We start from the raw sequence: 21,725 nt of genomic DNA, 5'->3' as shown, positions 1-21,725 counted from the left end.
AGGCAGGCGGATTTCTGAGTTTGAGACCAGCCTGGTCTACAGAGTGAGTTTCAGGACAGCCTGGGCTACACAGAGAAACCCTGCCTCGAAAAAACAAAACAAAACAAAACAAAACAAAACAACAACAACAAAAAAGATGGTATGGAAGTGTAAGCTGAATAAACAAACCCTTTCCTCCCCAACTTGCTTCTTGGTCATGATGTTTGTGCAGGAATAGAAACCCTGACTAAGACAGATAGAAATTATAAAATATAATTGTGGTCTGTTTTTAGTATGGGATCTGCTCAGAGTTCAGTCCAAATAAGCAGGACATTATAGGCCCTTTTTACCTCTAGCTGGTAGCTGTTTGTTTCAGAATGGAGAATTGGGAAGTTACAGATTGCCTGCCATGTGATAAGAGTCCAAGATCAGAAAAAAGGGAGTTTCAAGCCCCAAATTATTCATTGGATAAGGCTCTGCATACTAAACCAACAGGATGGGGAATATGGGAAGGGAGCAAATCCCAGTCTAAGGGATAAGAGGGCAAGAATTTCTTGTGATCCAGGAACTTTAAAAAAATTAAATCAAACCAGCACACTATCTTCTCTTCTCTACACTAGCATTCCTTTTGGCAGAATGGTATATTTAAAACTGTTTCATTGTCAGTAATATCTTATGTTTAATTATCTCATTCCCCATAGACAGGAGCTGGAGAGTGTTGGTTACACTGCACCCAGTCAGGAGCAAAGAGAAATGAACGCACCCATGCTGCCTGCTTGAATTTGTTCAGCTGATTTTCTTCATTCACTCTTAACACAGTCCATGCTCACCCACACAACAGTGCGGCCTACATTATGGCGGGTCTCCCATCCCGCCTTAAGTAAGGCAGCAGATGATAATCCTCTGGAGCATGAGAGACGGGTGTGCCTGATGTCAAGATTGACTACTCTGGGGCTGGAGCGATAGATCAGTGGTTAGGAGCACTTCCAGAGACCCAAGTTTGATTCCCAGCACCTACATGGTAGTTTATAACCACTTGAGTCACATGTCACAGGGGATCCAACAAACTCTTCTGACTTTGGCAGCACTGGGGCACACAGGTGGTATGCTGACATACATGTAGGCAAAACATTCATTCACATAAAATAAAAAATGTAAAAATTCCCAAGTGATTCTTGGTTGGCAAGGTGTCACTTAAAACTAACCACCACACAAAGACACAGTTCAAAAGTAGTATAATGAATTAAACATGCCAGGCAGTGGTATATACCTTTAATCCCTTAGGGGGTAGGGGCTGAGGTGGGGGCAAAGGCAGGCATAGCTCTGTGAGTTCAAGGCTAGCCTGATCTACAGAGTGAGTTCCAGGACAGCCAGGGCTATACAGAGAAACCATGTCTTGGGGGAAAAAAATTAGGCAAAGTTTCAGGGCAGATGGTGGATTTAGCTTCTTATCCCATGTGACTCTATGAGTGAAAAGTCAGGGTAAGAAAGGACAGACCACACATCAGGAATCACAAACTGAATGACAGAGAAACCAGAAAGTTATACAGTTATGTAGGCAAGAGCCAACAGCTAACCCACTTCTCCCCTGTGGGGGCAGGGAAGGGAGGGCCAGAGCCATAAAGCAGCTCGTACCACAACAAACTGGTGAGCCAGCCATAGGACCAGTAGGCATGAGCCTCAGTCAGTGGGCAGACTTGGTGTGACAGTAATGACTCCTGAGAAGAACAAATCCATTGTCATTCTCCAAAGAGCTACTGTCCGGTTCCTCTCAAGAGGTGGCCTACAATTTGAAACTAAGTGACTTTGGAGCCCTGAAAACAAGGAACAGCTGAGCTTATAAAGTCTGGAACCAACTGGGCAAAGTATCTGCATGGGAGACAGCAATAAGAGGCAGTTCTGGAGAGGGATGGGTCAGACATGGACATACTGAGAGATTAGGGTAGCAGGGGCTCAGGTAGAGGAGGGCACAGTGGTAAGTAGCCCTATCTTATATGACACAGAAGGACGTTCCATAAGCTAAGTACTGCAGAGACTCAGGGCTGTGGCTAGCAACTATAGGCTTCTATAGCCTCAAGAGATGCCTCCTAGTCGCCTGTGATTGCTGCCAGGTAAGACTGTAAGCCCTGAGACCAAGTCTAGCATGCTGCTGGATCTCCACAATCTTCTTCTTATAGGATGGTTCACTGATGGATGAGTTCTGAAGGCAGTGAGAGACCTGAGGGCAGAGAGCCTCCAGAGTTTCTGGGAAACTGCCTGGCCCACAGGTCTCAAAATATTCCATACAATAGAAAGAAAAAACCCTCTCTCCTAAGTTACCGTGTCTCTACGCTCTCAAACCGCCATCCCACAAACGTGGATCATGTAATGCAGTTTGTCGAGCCAGTTCGTGAGGACTCAATTCAACTGGTTAAAAGATGCACCAAGCCCGACAGAAAAGAATTCCAGAAGATCGCATGGCCACAGCTATAGGATTTGCTATCATGGGACTCATCGGCTTCTTCGTGAAATGGATCCACATCCCTATTAATAACATTATTGTGGGTGGCTGAGTCCTTTCTCAGTGAACCAATGATGAGTAAACCAATGAGGGGGTGACAAACTCATGAAGTAAAACGCCTCCTGGATGCACTGTGGTTTTTGTTTCGTTCCTCCTTCCTATGAGGTTTTCTATTTCTGAATTAAAATAATTTCAAAAGAAAAACAAAAAGAAAAACCCCACCAAACCCATTCTATAAAGCTAACATCCTGATATAAAAACCAGATAAGGACATTAACAAAAAAGAAAACCCTATGCCATTCTATTTTTATTTACTATATTGTTTAAAGTGTTATCTAGCAGTAAGGCAAGACAAAGAAAAGAAAAAGGAGGGATATAAATAAAAAAGGACAATAGAAGATAAAAACACATCCATGTTTATGAACCAGTAAAAATGGTTACATGGAGCTGAGTTAGCACAGAGCTACCTTGCTGTACACTTGCTGTGCAGTCATAAGGACCTCAGCTTAGAGTTCCAGCACCCACACAAAAACAGTTAATGTGTGCCTGTAACCTCAGTGCTAGAGGGTGAGATGGAAGGTGGGACTCGCTGGCCAGTCAGCCAGAAAGGTCTGGGTTCAACGAAAGACTGTTTCAAGGGAACAGGAAAGAAAGTGATAGAGGAAGACACCTGGGCACAAACACAGAGGAATGGTAGAGCTATTACAGCTTCTGATTTTAAATCATATTATGAAGCCCTATGAACAAAGCATGGTACTGTACAAGGACAGATAAAAGGACTTACACATGCAGCTTCAGCTTCAACAAGTGTCAGAACCAGAGCAGTGGAGAAAAGACATCCTCTTTAACAGTTAGGAAAACTGGATACCCACATGTACAAGAATGAAACTAAGACCTCAGGTCTCAACCTCAAAACAACAACAAGAAAACCTTGAAACTCTGAAAATAACTAGAGGAAGACAATCTAAGATACCACCATAAGCAAGAACTCTCTGAATAAAACTCCAAGAGCTCAGAAAATAGCAAGAACTGACAAATGACAAAAGTGCATGTACCCATGCACATTTGTAATCCTGACATTCAGGAGGCTGAGGCATGAGGCCTGCAGGTTTGGTGTCAGCCTGGACTACACAGCAAGTTTCAAGGCAGCCTGGCCTGGGCTGTATAATGAGACTGTCTCAAAAAAGCAGAAAGCAACAATAATTTGTGACCTTCAGAATTCTATAAAATTCAGGAATTATTTAAAGATTTATTTAAAACTTTATTTTTATTTTTGGTTTTTTGAGACAGGGTTTCTCTGTATAGCCCTGGCTGTTCTGGAACTCACTCTGTTGACCAGGCTGGCCTCAAACTCAGAAATCCACCTGCCTCTGCCTCCCAAGTGCTGGGATTAAAGCCATGTGCCACCACTACCTGGCCTTAAAACTTTATTTTTAAAGAGTTACATTTTCTGGACATTTTTGAAACAAGCAGGAAGTGAGACCAGGGCTCACAATGTACCTAACAAGTTCCAGCTAATTCTAATGCACACCTCATCCCAGTTTTTTATTTTATGTCTGAGTATTTCACTTGTATGTTCTGTATATGTACATGTGTGCCTGGTGTCCATGTAGATAACTTGAGATATGGATACCTATGAACCACCTTGTGGGTACTAGGAATCAAATCTGGGTCCTCTGCAAGAACAATAAATTTTTTTTTAACTGCCTTTGAGATAAGATTTCCTCAGAGATTCACCTGCCTCAGCCTCCCAAGTGCTGGGATTAAACGTGGGCGCCACCACTGCCCAGCACAAGTGCTCTGAATCACTGAGCTGTCTCTTTAGCCTACAAACCATAAATTTTCTAGCCACCCCTAAAATAGTCAGGAAGGAAGACCAGGGCCACACCTTACAAGTTCCAACTGACTCTAATGCATACATTCCAGCAATTCACCTCTCACAGATCAGACAAAGGCATTCCTTGAAAAAATTTCAAAGCTTCAACACTCATCTCTCATGAGGTAAAACTCACCTCATCAAATGACTTGTGAGGACGGATAACCATTTGGGACTCATAAGATCTGACCCTGACAAACTCTGGAGACTCTGGCACACTGGGGTGTTCCACAGCACTGTAAGGAGAGAGGGGGAATGACTATCCTGGCACTAATGGATGGTGAGCGAGGATTAGTGGGGGTGGGGAGTAGGCACAACTGTAGAACCCTGTCTCAACAAAATCAAGCAGTTAATAAAAAGAATGAATACAATCCAGGTTGCATTCATGAAATACGAAAGTTTCTTGGACATTGTAATATATGGCTCACAGGCTATATTTCTAGTTCTACTTATATTAAGAAATTCAAAACATCTATTTAAAACTTAAATTTAGGTGCTATGGTCTCAACCCCTTTTGGAGTGGGAAGGAGTCAATTGATCCTTTCACAGGGGTCATCTAAGCACTGCAAAACAGATATTTACATGACAACTGAAAACAGTAGCAAAATTACAGTTAAGAAGCAGCAACGAAAATAATTTTATGGTTAAGGGTCACCACAACATGAGGAACTGTATTAAAGGGTTTCAGCATTAGAAAGGTTGAGAATTGCGTGTTTAGGGCAATAACTCAGCAGTACTAAGGTTCTAGGTCCTACCCTTAATATCCACTCCCACCCTGCAAAGTCTCCCTGGTGGTTCACAGCCAGAGTAGAAGTGGATGGGCACTGCTAGAAGTCTGCAGGGCACTCATGAGGGCAAGAGCCAGGGCACAAATGGGTGAGGCACAGCTAGTGGAGCTTAACAAATACTCCAGCAGTTATACATACCGTGACACCAAGACCATCACATTGTTTTCCTGATCCACACTATACCGCCGAACATAAACATAATCCCGAGAGTACATTGGATACTAAAAAGGGAGTGAGGCAAGATTAGTGTTCTGCATCACAGACTTGACAGGATTAAAACTAAAGTAAAAATACTCACAGGAAAATGGGTTACCCAATGAAGAACCTCAGAACCACTGACAGCATCTCTCTCAATCACCTCTAGCTTGATCACAAGGGCATCCCATTTTTTCCTGTACTCTGTATCCAGCTGCAAAAGACAAGATCCAAAACAGAGATGCAGAAGTTTCTTTTTCAGGGATGTTGATCTCTGACTTAGCGACATTATGGAGAAATAGTAATTTGACTTAATAGTAAGATGTGAGAGGCATTGCTGTTTATGAGATGATTCTCACATACAGTAAGATTCTATGTATGGGTGTAAATGTTCATGTATGTACCTGTGCATGTATGGGCCAGAGGTCAATGCTGGATGTCTTCTATCACTCTCCACTTTATTAAGAGCGGCTCTCTCACTGAACCTGAGGCATACTGGTATGACTAGACTGGCTGGCCAACAACCTCTGGGGACTCATCTAGTCCCAACCTAACCAGTGCTAGGATTACTTACAGACATATGCTGCCACACAGCTTCTACATGGGTGATACAGGGATCTGAACTCAAGCTTAATCAGCAAGCGCCTTACCCACTGAATGATTCCCCGAGTCCCCTGAGGGAATCCTTGTTCTAACTTTTATGTGTATGGTGTTTTGCCTGCATGCTTGCCTGATGCCCATGGAGGCCAGATGATGTTGGACTCCCTAAGACTGGAATTATAGACAGCTGTGAGCCACCATGTGGGTGCTGGGAACCTGGGTTCTCCAGAAGAGCAAACAGTGCTCTCAACCACTCAGCCACTTCTCCAGCACCCTTCAAAGGAGTCTCACAAATGCAATGAGATACTGGTGGCACACATGTCTATTAATATCAGCAATTCAAGAAGCAAAGACAAGGATCAAAAGTTCAAGGCAATACTGGACTTACATAGGGAGATCTGTCTCAAAACCAAACCAAACCAACCAAACAACAACAACAAAACAAAAGACTGAAGGTACAGCTCAGTGGTTAGATTACTTGTCACAAGTTTTGTCTATGTTCAGTTCTCATCATGTGTATACATATATGCACATATACAAAAACTATGAAACAGAAATATCTATGGAGACACTAGAGAGGGCTCAATGGCTAAGTGCAATGGCTGCTCTTCTAGAGGACCTAGGTTCAATTTCTAGCACCCAAATGGCAGTTCACATCTGTTTATAACACCAGTTCCAGGGGGATCTGATACCCTCACACAATGCACATAAAATAAAATTAATTATTAACAAATTTTTTAGGGAAGGACTGGGAGGAGAGGAGAAATAGGAAGCTGCATTTGGGATATAAAGTAAATAAATAAATTAATTAAAAGTGGCTGTGGAGGGTGCTGGAGAGATGGCTCAGCGGTTAAGAGCACTGACTGCTCTTCCAGAGGTCCTGAGTTCAAATCCCAGCAACCACATGGTGGCTCACAACCATCTGTAATGAGATCTGGCTCCCTCTTCTGGGGTCTGAAGACAGCTACAGTGTACTTACATATAATAAATAAATAAATCTTTAAAAAAAAAAAGTGTCTGTGGAATGGGGGTGGTGACATTTCTCAGTGGGTAAAAATGTTTGCCAGCAATTGTAGTTAGTTTTTTTTGATACAGCCTGAAGTCCCCTGCAAATGGATGTCCAGGTAAGACTGGAGTGTGAACCTGTCTAAGGAGGACTGTCTAGATTGTTAATAGGTGGATCCAGCCAGTTTTGGACAGTGCCATTTCATGGAAAAGTGTTGGGGTAACCTTTTTTGTACTCTATGAAGGTATGTCTCTTTATTTTCAATGGTTAATAATTCTGTACCAGGAGAGAGCTAAATGCTGGCAGGAAATTGGTTCTGTCATTTCTATGATACATCACCAGCCTCCTACTCAGATACTAAGGTCAGGCAGTCTTCTCTGCCTAGAGGCAATCTAGAATTGATCAGACAGACATTTGTTGCACTGATGATTGGCTGTAACAAAGAGCTGATGGCCAATGGCTGGGCAGGAGGAAGTAGGGGGGCTTGGAGTGGGGAAGAGAGAGGTGCATACTGGGAAAAGAAAGCTGATGTAGGAAATTTGAACGTGTACATGGAGGGACCAGACATGAACCACAGAAGAAAGGTATAGAGCTAGTCATATAGAGAGTCAAAAGTAGCTGAAAAACTGCCCTAGAAAAAAGCCTAAGCTTTAAACTGTAATAAAATTCTCATGTCATTATTTATACCACTGGTGGGTTCGAGAAAGTCCCGCTATAAAGGTAGTCCTGGACTACAAAAAAAGCAGGCCATGTCCATGGCACATAGCTCCCTGCAGACAGGACAGACTGGGTTTGCCTGTATACCAATTACCCCTGGGTTCCAGATACTTTCCAAAAGTTGATTTCTCTTTCCTGTTAGCCTGTGTTTTCCCATCCCCAGGAGTGGAAGATAATATGTTGTTCTAAAGGTGTTCAAAAAAGTAAGAAGATTTTGAGAAAATTTACAAGAGAGAAACTGTGCAAGGAACTGTAACCCCCAAGTATGCCACCTTAGCCAATGTCAAGGTTTTATTCTGATTGAAGGGAATGGAAGAAGTAAAGAGAAACATTCTGTGTTCCCTATAATAGCTTAAAAAACAAAAAGACTGGACATCAATCTTCATAGTTCCTCCTCCTCTTTACCAGGATAGTTGAGAGTCTACACACAAATCAGCAACTGTCTGCTAACACCCTGCTGAATCTTAACATCTTTGATATCTCCTGATGGCCTTGTGTTGGACTTTTTAAGTGCTTAGCTATCTAAATGATTTTTGTTTTAATGGGTTTATTTTCCTGTACTTTTTTTTTCATAGATTTTTTTAATTTTTTTGCAGAGCAGTTTCAAATTGGGAAAGCAAAAAGTATTTTTTTTTAAAGTAAGGCTTTACCGTGTAATAAGACTTTACCATGTAGTAACCACAGCTGGCCTGAAATTTACTAGGTAGACAAGGTTAGGTATAACTTGTGGTGGTCCTCCTAAGTGCTGGGATTATACACCTGTACCACTGCCTACCCAGTACTGTATATATATAATATATATATTACATATATGTGATGTGTATATGTATATATATTATATATGTGTATATATATTACATATATATATCATATATCTGACATATATATATATATATATCATTGACTAAGGTAATAGAGTTAAGTACGTGTACTAGACATTGTATGAGTTTTGACAAGTGCCTAGAATGACCTACATTTGAAATCATATAGTATGTCACCTTTCAGATTGGCTTTTACCTAGCAATATGCAAAAGAAAAGAAAAGAAAAGAAAAGAAAAGAAAAGAAAAGAAAAGAAAAGAAAAGAAAAGAAAAGAAAAGAAACATGAGCCTGGAAAAGAGCAAATAAACAGTACACTTCCACAGCTCCTGTTTCAAGTTCCTGTCCCAACTTCTCTCAGTTACTGACTATAACCTATAAACTGAAATAAAACTTTCTTCCTAAATTGCTTTTGGTCAGAGTCACAGCAACAAAATGGAACTGAAACAGTGCCTGACTATGTAAGCCTAGCAACCTGAGCTCAATACATAGAACCCACCAAAAGGTAGAAGAGAAGCAACTCTACAGTGTTGCCCCTGGCCTCCACACATGTACCTGCACCCCCCCCATAACAGTAATAAAACTTAAAAAGAAGAAAGAAAATGTCTGAGAAAATACAACAGATAATATATAAAGATAGGATAATTCTAAATCATTTTAAACAGAAAAGGTATCAAAGTATAAGCAGATATCTGATGCACAGAAATTTAAGAAGCATTTCTCATTTTCTTTCATATCAAGAAACTAATAAGGAACTTCAAATACAGACATCATATACACCAAAACCAAACAGCACTGACAAAATCCAGAGCCCAGGTCAAAGTGCCTTGTATATCCTTTGTGGGTATACGTTGTTAAAGTTCTGCAGATTCACCCCAGCACACCCTGCACATACTATGCATATCCATTTCCCCAGCCTTGCTTTTACTTAAGACAGTCTCATTAAGCTGACCAGGCTGGTCTTGAACACACTATGTACCAGGAAAGCTTCAGCCGCCCAAATAGCAGGATTACAGGCCTGTTGGGGATTAGTTCTAATGCTTTGATTTAATCGGAAATCCGTGTGTCCAAACACTGAAGGTCCTTTTCCCCTATTGGTTTTTGATCGATAAATAAAGATGCTAGCAACCAATGGCTGAGCAAAGGGAAACAGGGTGGGATCTTTAGATTTGTGATAACTAGGAACTGGGGGAAAAGGAGACAGAGAATTGGCATGACTCGGGAGAGAAGGATGGGATGGAGGAACTGCAGGCCCACACCATGTGCCAACCAGCCATGTGAGAATTTGCATGGGTGGCCATTGGCCACTTCCATAATCTGGCCTGGGGTAGCAGGGGAAGGTTTAGGAGTGCCTAGCCTTGGGGTGGGGGTGGGGGTGGGGGTGGGGGTGGGGGGTGGGGGGGGGGAGATGGAGGGAGAGAAAGAGAGTTCCATTCTCAAACCCAGATAGCTCCTGGCTGGAAGCACACCGGGGACCAAAAACAGTGTAGCTAAACTCACTGCTACACAGCCCTATTCCAACAGGCTTGGCTTTAGTGGGTATTATAATAAAAAAAAAAGAAAGTTATTGAAAGCTTGGCAAAATCACAAAAATTGACGGCAGGGGAAAGAGGAACACTTACACATTACTAGTGGAATTATACACTGATGTTAATAGAGTATGAAAATCAGTATGGGGCTGGAGAGATGGCTCAGTGGTTAAAAGCACTGACTGCGCTTCCAAAGGTCCTGAATCCCAGCAACCACGTGGTGGCTCACAACCATCCGTGATAAGATCTGATGCCCTCTTCTGGTGTGTCTGAAGACAGCTACAGTGTACTTTTAACAAATAAATAAATCTCTCTAAAAAAAAGAAAATCAGTATGGAAGTTTATCAGAAAAATTAAAAACAGAACTACCATATGACCCAGCCTACTCCTGGGCATATAACCTGTACATTCTGTATCTTACTATAGATGATTATTATAGTAGGGACGGGCGAGAAGGGAGAAGGCAATGGGGAGGAATTCCAACAAAAACAAATTATGTCTGAAAATGCCAGAAAGCCTAATACTTTGTATACTTATTTTGTATTTTGTTTGAGACAGGGTCTCTCTCTATAGTCTGGATGTCCTGGGGCTCCCTACATAAACCAAGTACTGGGATTAAAGGTGCATGCTACCATATTCAGCTGTATACTAATTTTTAAAATTAAAAAATTAAAATTTGAAAAATGGAAGTATCATGAAAGAAAGTTCTATGTGGCACTTGGGGAGATCTCACCTTCCCCTCTCACTTTTGTTTTACTTTTATTGTTTTGGGGACAGAATCTCTCTAGGTAGCTGTCCTGGAACTAGCTGTGTAGCCTAGGCAGGCCTCAAATTCATAGATTTATCACCTGCCTCTGCTTCCTGCGTGCTATAATTAAAGGTATATGCCATCATATCCAACTCTTTTATTGTTTTTAATTCATTTATTTGTTTTAACTTACTATGTATTTCTGACTAGTCTTGTATTTGTTATACAACCCAGGCCTGCCTCTAACTCACAGCAAGTCTCCTGCCTCACCTTCCAAGTACTGAGATTACACAAGCATGGAGCCAGAAAGTTCCAAATCTGGAGAGAAAATGAACTCACCTGAACATTGAAGAACTGTCGGGGCGTCACATCTGTGTATGTTCCAAAAACTAGAACGACAAGAGGGGTGGGGGAGAGCTAGGAAGCCGCAACTCAAGGCAGGGACAACATGGGTCAAGGAAGAATAGGAAAAGCTTGTCATCTGAGAGAGGAAAACAAAGAATTGGCAAATTTTCTTCAGTAGGTCCAGGATAGAATGGTTTAGGAAGCAAAAGGAACAAAGCACTGTGTGGGCACCTGGACACGGTCAAAGGCAGCAGGCAGGGCTCACCTCGGTACTGGTAAAGGTGGGTGCCTGTAATTGGGCGCCGCCACAGCTTGAAGTGTTTCTTGTCCATTACCATTTCCCATGGTTCTTCTTTGTCTTCTGACTTTTCATTTCCGCCTGCTGGGCACTTTGATTCAGGAGGGTGAGTCTCAACTCCAGAACTCTGAAATATATTTGACATTTCCTCCAACCGTTTCATCTCATTAATGGACCTGGGAAGACAGATAAGCATGGTGTCCATGAACCAAAATAGCCAAAGACCTGCAAAAAGAGGTGTGGCTGGAAACAGCATTACTGCACCTCAGTGAATAAAAACTGAACTGTTACACTTGAACACTAGCCTAACACTTGTAATTAGAATAATTAACCAGTTACCATTCCTAAATCTATAAAATGCATAAAATAATAGCACTTTCCTTACGTTAGCTGTGAAAAACATTCTTAAAAGTGTTCAAGACCTGGCCCATAGCCTCAAATAACTTATAAAATTAAATATATATATATATATATATATATATATATATACATACATACACACACACACACACATATATATTTGGGTATTTTTATTTTTCATGCATACAGTATACATGAATAGGATCCTTAATCCTGTCACCTAACTGCATTTCAACTCTAGGAGTAAGAAGACTTAAAGCAGGTCAAAAACTAAAAACCATGCTGTGGGCATCAAAGTGAGACATATACCATGGATCAAGGAGGACTGAGAAGCTGAGCCCTCTTCAAATATTAACCACCAAGGTTTGCAGATGTGTCCCTCGACGCTCCCATCCTGCTGTGGCACAGGATTTCACTATGTAGGCCAGCTGACCTTGTACTACACCTCCATCTTCTTGCCTCGGTCATCTGAGCACTGGGATTATAGCATGCTCCACTAGGTAAGACTTTCTACCCCCTCCCCTTTTTAGTGGACTGTCTTCTTCCTGTATTATTTTTCTTCCCTGTTTTCAAATTGAAATATAATCTACACAGCATAAGATTTCTCCTTTGCAGTATATAATTCAGGGCCTTTTAGACTACCTGAAACGTTGGGTGTATACTATCAGGCAGTTCTCTCACTCCCCATCCCTGCCAGCCACAAATCTGTCTTTATTTCCAACATTTCAAATAAATGGAATCGTGGCTGGGAATGGTGGCAAGGGAGATAGAGGCAGATCTTTATAAGGCCAGCCTGGTCTATATAGGGAGTTTGAGGACAGTCAGAGCTATATATTGAGACCTTGCCTCAAAAAAGTGAAATAAGCTATCAAAAATGGAACTACGCATATGTCCCCTTCATCTGGCTCCCTTCACTGGCATATTTCGAAGTTTCATCCATGTTGGATTTTATTCCTTTTCATAGCTGAACAACATTCCATGATATAAATATATATATCACCTTTTGTTTAGCAGAAAACAGGCATCTGTGTTGTTTCCACTTTGGGCCTACCATGAATAATAAGAGTCTCTATGTAGATGTGCTTTCATTTCCTTGGGTAGAGTCCTAAGAATGAATCCGCTAGCTTATGGTGACAATGATAGCTTCATGCTTACTTCCCTACCAAGGGGACTAGAGATAGACCCTAAGGCTTCATACATACTAGGCAAGCACTCTTACCAGCTGAGTTACATTCCCAGCTCCTACATTTGCATTTTTGAGGAACTCTCAAACTACTTGTTTGTTTGTTTTGTTTTGTGAGACAGCGTTTCTCTGTGTAGCCCTCCCTGACTGTCCTGGAACTTGTTCCACAGACCAAGTTGAACTCAGAGATCTGCCTGTCTCCTGCTGGGATTAAAATTATGTACCACCACTGACTAGCTTTCTTGTTTTTGTTTTAAGATAATGTCCTGATATGCTGCCTGCTGGGTCTTGAACTCCTAGGTTCTAGTAATCCCTTTGCTTCAGTTTCTTAAGGGGTTACTGGTGTCCCCCTGCATCTGTCTCTTTAACTTGATCTTACAGGTGTGTGTGTAGAAGTAAGAGGACAACTTTTAGGACTCAGTTTTCTCCTTCCACCCTATTCCTCAGCTGGAGTCCCGGGCTGGCTATCTCTCCTGAGTTTCAGCCAATTCTTCCACTCTGCTTCCCAACTGCCAGTAGGAATTTCGGGACTACAGATAAGGACACATCTAGCTTTTTAAAAATGTTGTGTCTGAGGATCAAGCCCATGCTGTTAGAGGCTCTGGATCCCTAATCCCACTTGCTTTTTAAAATCTCAATAATGTTTCATTTTTGAGACAAGGTCTCATTGTGCTCACTGGGTGGCCTGAAACTCTGTAAATCAGGCTAGTCCTGAACTCAGATCTGCCTCTACTTCCCAAGTGCTGGGTTTAAAGGTGTACACCACCATGCCCAGCCTCAATGTTTTATAGGTTTCAGAGTTCTAAAAAAGTCTTGTGCTTCGTTCTTAAATTTATAAAAAATTAGCCGGGCGGTAGTGGCGCACGCCTGTAATCCCAGCACTCTGGGAGGCAGAGGCAGGCGAATTTCTGAGTTCGAGGCCAGCCTGCTCTATAAGAGTGAGTTCCAGGACAGGTGGGGCTACACAGAGAAACCCTGTCTCGGAAACAAAAAACCAAATCCAAAAAAAAAAAAATTATTAAAAATTTTATTCTTTTTGATGTTGTAAACGAAATTCTGTTTATTTTCATATTACTCATAATTTAACCTACAATCTTATTAGTGCTAACAGTTTTCAAAGTGTAATGATTTTCAGAACTTCCTAAGTATTTAAACTGACAATACAGGGCTGGAGAGATGTAAAAACTGGCTCAGCAGTTAAGAGCACTGACTGCTCTTCCAGAGGTCTTGAGTTCAATTCCCAGCAATGAACGACATGATGGCTCACAACCATCTGTAATGGGATCCAATGCCCTCTTCTGGTGTATCCAAAGACAGCAACAATGTACTCACATACATGAAATAATAAAATCTTAAAAAAAAATTAACACACAAACATATATATATATATATATATATATATATATCACCAATACAGTATTTTCTGCAGTTTTTCTTATTCCTGTCCGTCTGGGTACCTTTCACCTCTCTCTTCCCCAACTTCCCTGCTATAAACTCTAGAACATTGTTCAAAGGAGGGAATGAGAGCAGTGGCTTGTTTTTGCTGCTGACCTTAGAGGGAAGTTTCATTTTCTCAGCAGGTTGTAAGCTATTTTTAGATACCCTTAAAAATTTGAGGAATTTCCCTTCAATTCCCAGTATGTTGAGTGTGATTTTTTTAAAGGTAATATATGTGGGTGCTTTTGTTCATATATTTATCTGTGTACCACTTGAGTGCCTGGCACACTCAGAGGCTAGAAAATGGCACTGTATTCCCTGGAATGGGAGTTACCAATGGTTGTTAGCCATCATGTGGTTGCTGGGACTTGAACCCAGATCTTCTGGAAGATCAGCAGTGATATTAACCACCAAGTCATCTCTCCAGTCCCTATGAGTTTTTTAAATTACAAAATGAGTTTAGAATTAGCCAAACGCTACTTCTCTAAGTTTTTTCTTAAAAAAATAAAAAAAATTCCCCTAGTACTTGAGAGAGACAGGCAAACTTCCGAGTTTAAGGCCACTACTCAGTGGAGACCTTGTCTGTCTGTCTGTCTGTCTGTCTCTGTGTGTGTGCGCGCGCGCGCGCGCGCGCGCGCACACACACACACACACACACACACACACACACACGCGCGCGCGCAGTTTTCACAAAGGCCTAGATCTCCTAGAGTAAGTTTTGGGGTTTGTGAGATGTCCAAAGTGGATGCTGGAAATTGAATACTGGACCTCTCTAGAAGAGAGGCATGTGCTCTTAACCACTGAGCCAATTTTCCAGGCCCTTCTTTTTCTTTAGGATAGTATCATGTAGCTCAGCCTAGCCTCAATGTGCATCTAAGGTGACCTTAAACTTATCTTCCAGCAGCCAGGTAGTGGTGAAGATCTTTTTTTTTTTTCAGCCCTGGCTGTCCTGGAACTCACTCTGTAGACCAGGCTGGTCTCGAACTCAGAAATCCACCTGCCTCTGCCTCCCAAGTACGGGGATAAAAGGTATGCACCACCACTGCCCGGCTCTTTAAACCTTTTATATCTGAAACATGTTATTATTACTTTTTTTTTTTTTTTTGGTTTTTTTCAAGACAGGGTTTCTCTTGTAGCCCTAGCTGTCCTCGAACTCAGAAATCCGCCTGCCTCTGCCTCCCAAGTGCTGGGATTAAAGGCCTGCGCCACCACTGCCCAGCTATGATTTTTTTTTTTAATGTGTTACTACAAAACTGGTCAAAGGCCCCAAGCTGGGGAGGTCATAGGCCCTAGGGGGAATCAAGTACTACTGTTTTGCTGAATGGCCAATATTTATGTTTATACCCACAGAGCAGTGCTTTCTCTGTCATGGTCAGAGTAGTTTATTTTTCCCCTATGGGTGGCATTTAATGTAGAGACTCAAAGTGCTGAGAGAAACAATTTGAGAGTTCAGCCTCAACCAAGACACCTCTATCACTAGTCTTTTCTCACATCCACACCTATATGCAAAGATTCTGATCCTTCTCCACCCAGTACACATGGGCTCCTGTTGCATCTCAAGAACCTTGGATCAGTAAACCCTTTGCCATTCCGGGGGGATATATATCTACACACACACACACACACACACACACACACACACACACACACACTGTGAGGTCAGGCCCCAGTCAATGGGGAAAAGATACAGTTGCTAATTTGTGTTAAAACTACAAAAATCAAGCATACTTCCTGTCCCCACTGCCTACTCTTATGCTTTGAAGAGCAGTGCACCTTCTAGAAGAGTAAACTTTTGCCTTGCTGAGACACTTCAGTTAGAGTGGTGGTCTCTTTCTTTGCCATCCTTGACTTATTTCTAACAGAAGGCTCAGAGAAGTTAAAAAATGCTGTTTTCAACATGGTATGGCTACTGTACTCATGAACTTACAACAGCTGTGGTAACTTGTACACGATCAAGCCAGGCAACATTCCAGCATGGATAGCGTAGGTGCTCATGAAGCTCCACCCCTGAGGAGTTGTTGACAGGTTATGCTTGCTGGAGGAAGGAGAGCCATTGTTTCTGGAGTTGCCATGACGTCACAACCATGCACATTAAAGCAGCACTAACTGAACTCAGTGGATTATGAAGGAAAAGAGAACATGAAGGGACAAATGGTATTCTCTGAGGTTCTAGATGGAATAGGACAGTAGAGGTAGGACTAGATAGATATGATCAAGATACACTACCGTATACATGTATGAAATTGTCAAAGAAAATAAATAAAGGGGTTGGAGCAATGGCTCAGCGGTTAAGAGCACTGACTGTTCTTCTGAAGGTCCTGAGTTCAAATCCCAGCAACCACATGGTGGCCCACAACCATCCGTAATAAGATCTGACGCCCTCTTCTGGTGTGTCTTAAAACAGCTACAGTATACTTATATATAATAATAAATAAATATTAAAAAAAAGAAAATAAATAAAACAAAACATGTCTTGTATTTTATAAATAACTTTAAAGAGTAAACAGAAAGGAAAACCTGCTGGTTGAGTAGGTTGCATATACATAAAAGGATACAATTCAAAAGTGAGGCCAGCCCTGGGTGTGGAGACACACACACACACACACACACACACACACACACACACACACACGCCTGACCTGCCTTACAGCATTTAGGGAGCAGTGAGAAGGATGGAGAGTTTGAGTTACATTGTAAGATCCTGTCTTAAAAAAACAAAACAAAACCGGAATCCAGAGTCTGAGGATGTAGCCTGGTAATAGTGTTTGTGTAGTATTTATAAGCCCTGGGTTTAATTTTCAGTGTTGTATAACAAAAGACCAAGGAAAACCACAATTGCGGACATACTAAAATAAGAGTAACTTCTACAAAGTTAATGACATAAATTTTATTTTATTCTCTACAGAGATAAATCACAGTATGTTATAATAATGTATCTTTACATCTGCTTCCTTTGCTAAACTATGAATCTCTTTTAACTACAGTTCCAACTCCTAGTATCTCTATGGTACATAGTAAATAGTCAACAAATGAATAAACTGAATAGATAAAAATATAAAAGACACGTCAGTAATTCAAATTATTATATTAAAACATTATATTAATATACCAAAAAGCCAAAAACATACCAGAAGCAATGGCATATGCTGGTAATCTTAACTAAATCAGGAGGATTATAATCGAGGTCATTTTTGACTTAAGTTCCAGGCCAACCAGGGCTACATAAAATACTGCTTTCTCAAAAAGGGGGAGGAGAGAAATAAAAGCAAATTATTGGCATTCCAAGACTAAATTTTTGAGTAGTTTAGCAGTCCTAGAGAGATTTGTTCAAGTCCTGACTCTGTTACACACTAATTGTGTGATCTGAGATTCAGTTTACATTTCACTTGTAAAGGGAAGACCTACCTCCCTTTTCCCCTCTCCCTCTCTCGGTTTTTCGATACAGTGTTTCTCTGTGTAGCTCTGGCTGTCCTGGAACTCACAATGTAGAGCAGGCTGTCCTGGAACTCAGCAATATTCCTGCTTCTGCCTCCCGAGTGTTGGAAATAAAGGTGTGCTGCCATCGCCATGCGGCAAGACATCTTTTCTTAAAGGTTCCTATGACTTCTAGAATTCAAAGTTACTAGATTTTAAACTTTAGATTTAGGCAAAAATATAATATTTCTATTGGGAGATATTTGTCATTCTGACTGCCTAAAATCCCTCCTATTTACGGAGAAGGAAAGCAGGTGGGTGCAAGCTCATACTCTACCTCTCCTATCTAAGCACAACTAATTTAGGTAAGTTTAGAACTCCTGGCTAGGAGGGGCAAAGGCCCAGGAGGTTTACAGACTGCTCACCTGAGAGGGCGTCTAGAGTAACTAAGGGAAGTGAGAATGCCCACAAGACTGCTGTATGAAGATTATCCCTGGAGCAAGCCTTGACTGTTCTCTTGGCCTGCTCTGAACAAAAGCTAACAAAGACTATCCAGTTAATTCCTTTTGGTTTGAGTTAACAAAGATCATTTCAGTATTTCTACCAAGAACCTTGACCAGTACAAACATTCTGATAAAAATAGTTTCATCAAGCTGCTCAGTGGTGTTTGCTTTTATTCCCAGCACTCGGGAGCCAGATCTCTGATTCAGAGGCCAGCCTGGTCTACATTTGTAGCCAGAGCTACACAGAGAAACACTGTACCCTGTCTCAAAAAACTAACAAAAGTTGTATCATTTTTGAAAGTTTTAAATTGGAAACTGCAAAATAGAATTCAACACTAGCCCTGTAATGGCCCAAGAAAAGAAATATGGGCAATATCTTATTAATGGTGGGCAATTAGATCTTGCAGAAGAGAACAAAAGCACAACCACAGCACCAATTGCCCAGAGAGCAATTCCAGGCACGACTTGGCAACAAGCAAGGGCCCTGTACAGGACTAATTAAAGCATTCTTTTTCCCCCTTTTGAGACAGGGTCTCTCTCTGCAGAACCTTGGCTGTCAAGAACTTGCAATGTAGACCAGGCTGCCAGACTGGCATCTATCTTACAGACATTTTTTACCTGCCTGTGTTTTCAGAATTTTGGGATTTAAAAGGCATGTGCAAATGGCTTTAGTAAAGCATTCTTTTTCTTCTTTTTTCCTTCTTTTCTTTTTTCCCTTCCTTCCTTCTTTCTTCCTTCTTTCCTTCCTTCCTTTCTTTCCTTTTGAAACAGGGTTCCTCTGTGTAGCCCTGACTGTCATGTAACTCACTCTGTAGACCAAGCTGGCCTCCTTACTCACGAGATCTGCCTGAGTGCTACTTCCCAAGTGCTGGGATTAAAGGCATGTGCCATTACAGCCTGGCATTAGTAATGCATTCTTAAGTAACAAGCACCATTCCTGATTATGACAAGAAGCAGAAATTTGTTTCCCCTAGTTAAATGTTTTACTAACACCAGGGGCTCAGGCTGGTGATGCAGCTCAGTCAAGTAAGAGTGCTTGGCCATCATGTACTCTGGGGGTACAAACAGGAGAATACCATGTTCAAGGTTTACCCACATAGTAAGTTCAAAGCCAGTTACAGCACCCAGTACGCACATACTATAGGGAAAGCACAATATAAATTATGGAGGACTTGCCCATTACTGTCCCTGAAATATTTCAACTTCTAAATGATAATAAGACTGACAAAGCACACAAGAGCATAAACAATATCATAGACAGCATGTGGAGAAAGGAAACACCTCTCTCCTATGGTGTCTAATCTTGTTGAGACAGGATAAGTGTCTAAATCTTCCCATCTAAGAAGACTTAATAAGAGAGAAAAGGGCAAAAGAGATTATTCCTGAAATAGTAACAAAATCAGATGATTAGATTAGTACAAGGATGAAGGGGAGACAGTCTCTGCTTTCCTTTCTCCAAAACAGTATTTGAGAGAGTCATGTACTGAAGAAACTGAAGATACACAATGAAAACAGGGTAAGCACGCCAACATGGAACTCAGCCAGGGTGCTGCACTGACCACAGAATGTGATCCAGGCTTCAAAATAATTCTGGTAAGGCCACCCCCAGCAAGTGGTGCAAACAACAACTGCTTCCCCTAACTAAATCTCCTCAAATTCCACACTACTGTCCAAAGCAGGGAATTTTGGCTGGGCATAGTGGAGCATGCATTTAATCCCAAGACTTAGGAGTCAGAGGCAGGGAGAACTCTCTCTGATTTTGAGACCACCCTGGTCTACACAATGAATTCTAGGACAGTGAGAGCTACAGAGTCAGAATCGGTCTCAGAATAAAATTAAATTAAATTTAAAAACAAAAATAAAAACCAACCAACCAACCAAAAATAAGATTAGAGGTTTTTCAACTACTACTCATTTGAGACATATCTTGAAATAAGATATAAACTAGTTCATAGTATTTTTGGAGCAGCTAGTTAATGGTAAAATAACAAAGACAAATCCAACAAATCTCAAATTCCTTTTATGTTGTTTTGATAACCTAAGGCTTTGTCTGTAAGAGACACCAAAGTGACTATGGCCATTAAGTTCCTTTAAGACTGACATATTTTTCACTAGCTAACAACACACTGAAAAGTTTAATGTATTCTAACCCCCCCCCCAAAAAAAAAAACAGAAAAAGGGAACTGGCCAATTTTCCTTGTGAAAATTTACTAGAACTAATTTCTCATTAAATAGAATTACTCAAACTTTCAGAGCAGCAAGCTTAACTTTTTTAAAACATGAGATCAATGGACCATTTCCCCCTATATTTTCATATTTCCTAACATCCTTCCTCTTTTTGTTTCTGTAACTTACACAGACACACACACACACAGACACACACACACACACACACACACACACCACAGAGCTGTACTTTTCCATGGGATTTTTCCCAGTCTCACAGAACACCAGCTAGCACCAGTAATAGGTAATAGTCAGCAAAATTATTTTGCTTAAGAAGCCAAATGGATAAAAATACTAGACAAGTATTGAGAGATTTGATTTCAGTACAAGAGAGATGTTGAGGGGAGGGGGAAAGAAACACCACACACTTGTCCCTAAGCCTGAGGACTTGAGTTTGATCGCAGGTTCCCACATGCCAGAAGAAACAACTGCAAATTGTTCTTTGACCTCCACACAAAGGTTGTAGTGTTCAAAAGCAATACTTCCCACATGAATAAATAAATAAATGTAAAAAAAATGTAAACCTAGAAAGATCTAATTTCACTTGAGCATGGTAGCTCATGCCTGTAATCCCAGCACTCAGGAGTGTCCTAGTTTGAGGTTAGTGTAGGTTATATAGTAAGTTTCCAGCCGGCCTAGGCTATAGAGTAAGAACCTGACTTTGGGGGTTGGGGGGGGGGGGCTAACAAAATTATTTCTATAGCTGATATACCAATTATTCAAAATTATTTTGTAAGGTTGAATAAAATTGCTTAGACTATACTTGATAAGATGTACATCATACACTCTTTTGAGACATACAATCTATGTAGTCCTGGCTTTCCTAGACCTTACCATGTAGACCAGGTTGGATCAAACTCATGGATCCTCCTGCCTCTGCCTCTGCCTCCTGAATGTTTAGTTAAAGGCAAGTGCCACCACACCCAGCCTGTAAAATGTTCTGAGGCACCAAAAGGCTAGAAAGCAAAGCTATAATCTCAGAAAAGCCCACGCTGCAGCTCCAGACTGACTGCACGCGCCTGCATCCTAGTTTTCTCTCCAACAAGAAACTCAAGTGTGGTGGTAGGCAACTGTGGAGGCCAAGGCAAGAGATTACAAGTTCAAGGCTAACCTGGGCAAATAACAGACAGGTCCTACTTCAAAAATGGAAGGAGAGAGGGAGCACAAAAGACTGAACAGAAGAGAACACTAAGAATTACCAAA

At 41.3% G+C, this 21,725-nt stretch overlaps 1 protein-coding gene and 1 pseudogene across 2 annotated transcripts in view; one reads left to right on the top strand and one right to left on the bottom strand.

Moving 5' to 3' along the window:
• Positions 1-21,725, bottom strand: part of Stard7 (StAR related lipid transfer domain containing 7) — a 28,611-nt gene that overhangs the window by 5,014 nt on the left and 1,872 nt on the right. The window contains exons 1-6 of one of the 2 annotated variants that reach the window (XM_052183537.1): positions 16,307-16,397; positions 11,367-11,575; positions 11,096-11,145; positions 5,442-5,552; positions 5,282-5,364; positions 4,492-4,591 (exon numbers count right to left, since the gene is read on the bottom strand). In XM_052183537.1, the coding sequence (XP_052039497.1) occupies positions 4,492-4,591; positions 5,282-5,364; positions 5,442-5,552; positions 11,096-11,145; positions 11,367-11,575; positions 16,307-16,374 (621 nt within the window). In that variant the 5' untranslated portion in view covers positions 16,375-16,397. Of the gene's footprint in view, positions 1-4,491; positions 4,592-5,281; positions 5,365-5,441; positions 5,553-11,095; positions 11,146-11,366; positions 11,576-16,306; positions 16,398-21,725 lie in introns of those variants that run through there. The other variant, XM_052183536.1, reaches the window with a different exon arrangement.
• Positions 2,173-2,536, top strand: LOC127686429 (protein transport protein Sec61 subunit gamma-like; annotated as a pseudogene).

This window comes from Apodemus sylvaticus, chromosome 5 (genome assembly GCF_947179515.1).
Source record: "Apodemus sylvaticus chromosome 5, mApoSyl1.1, whole genome shotgun sequence".
In the NCBI taxonomy this organism is placed as follows: Eukaryota; Metazoa; Chordata; class Mammalia; order Rodentia; family Muridae; genus Apodemus; species Apodemus sylvaticus.
Note: the sequence above shows the minus strand (reverse complement) of the source record. Positions and strands in the feature narration are given on the sequence as shown.